We start from the raw sequence: 1,137 nt of genomic DNA, 5'->3' as shown, positions 1-1,137 counted from the left end.
GCGAGAGTCCCACTAAAAGGGGCAAAAAGATTGCCCGCTTTTGTTTCGGGTTGTAATATATGTATTTTTGTTGGAATTCAGCAGGTGTGTAGACCATGAGTTGGGGGGTTAGGGTGACAGGCAGGCAGGGAAGAGTGGGATCCAAGGGGGTCAAGAGGGTTTTCGATAAGGTATGATTACACCAGAAGAAATAGCCTTTAGGGGCAGAAGAGGGGAGAGAGGAAATGATAAAGAGCCTTAGGTCCAATATGTAGGGACTTGTGGATGTCAGAGATTATCTGGTATCTCTGAGAATCTGGGAGGATGAGGAGGTTGTCCTTGAATGCTCATCCATCCTTGAGCTGGATTTCTGGGGAAGATTGAAAAAGGTCTTGTTCTGTGGAGGAATATTGTGGTCTGTATGTTTTTGAGAGAAAGCATATAGCAGAGGTGGGGTGTGCACGCGCTATGGAGCGAGCTGTCTTATCGGCGAAGGCGTTTCCCTTAGCAACAGGGGAATTGGAGGTCTGGTGGCCTTTGCAATGCATAATGGCCACCCGCAAAGGGAGTTGGATGGCCTGAATGAGCCTAGAAATGAGTGTGCCATTGAGAACAGGCGTTCCCTTGGTCGTGAGGAAGTCTCGTTCCTTCCAAATCATACAGTGGGAGTGTGCGATGAGAAAGGCATATTTGGAGTCTGTGTATATGTTGACTGTCTTATTTTTGGCCCAGATGAGGGCCCGGGTCAGGGCGACTAGTTCGGCCTGTTGTGAGGTGGTCCCTAAGGGGAGGCTGTTAGCTTCTATGACCTGGGTGTCAGAGACGATGGCATAAGCGGCCTGCCGGGGCCCCGGCGGTTCGGAAATTGAGCTGCCATCTATGTAAAGGGTATGTTGGGCTTCTGGCAGGGGATGGGCCATTAGGTCGGGTCGGGGAGATTTAGATTCCTCTAAGATTTCGAGGCAGGAGTGTGTAGAGATGGGAAGGTCAGAGACAGGAAGGAGGGTAGCTGGATTAAGAGGGCTACAGTTGGAGAGGGTGATAGAGGGGTTTTCTATAAAGAGGAGGTGGTACAGCTGGAGTCGGGAGGGCCCAAGATGGGCCAGAGCCTGGTGTGAGAGAAGGTCTGTAAGGCGATGGGGAGAGAAGACCTGTAAT

At 50.9% G+C, this 1,137-nt stretch overlaps 1 protein-coding gene across 1 annotated transcript; it reads right to left on the bottom strand.

Annotated features, from left to right (window-relative positions):
• Positions 1 to 326: 326 nt before the first annotated feature.
• On the bottom strand, positions 327 to 899 carry LOC118635453 (ribonuclease H-like). Its single transcript, XM_036270131.1, has one exon. It carries the CDS (start codon positions 897 to 899, stop codon positions 327 to 329), a length of 573 nt encoding a protein of 190 aa, XP_036126024.1.
• Positions 900 to 1,137: the final 238 nt, after the last annotated feature.

The sequence above is a fragment of the Molossus molossus genome, unplaced genomic scaffold, assembly GCF_014108415.1.
Source record: "Molossus molossus isolate mMolMol1 unplaced genomic scaffold, mMolMol1.p scaffold_m16_p_2, whole genome shotgun sequence".
Lineage (NCBI taxonomy): Eukaryota > Metazoa > Chordata > Mammalia > Chiroptera > Molossidae > Molossus > Molossus molossus.
This window is presented reverse-complemented; position numbering and strand designations above follow the sequence as displayed.

What these genes read in the sequence shown, in the direction of transcription:
- LOC118635453 (XM_036270131.1), bottom strand. Translation starts at nt 899, where the DNA reads ATGGCCCATCCCCTGCCAGAAGCCCAACATACCCTTTACATAGATGGC.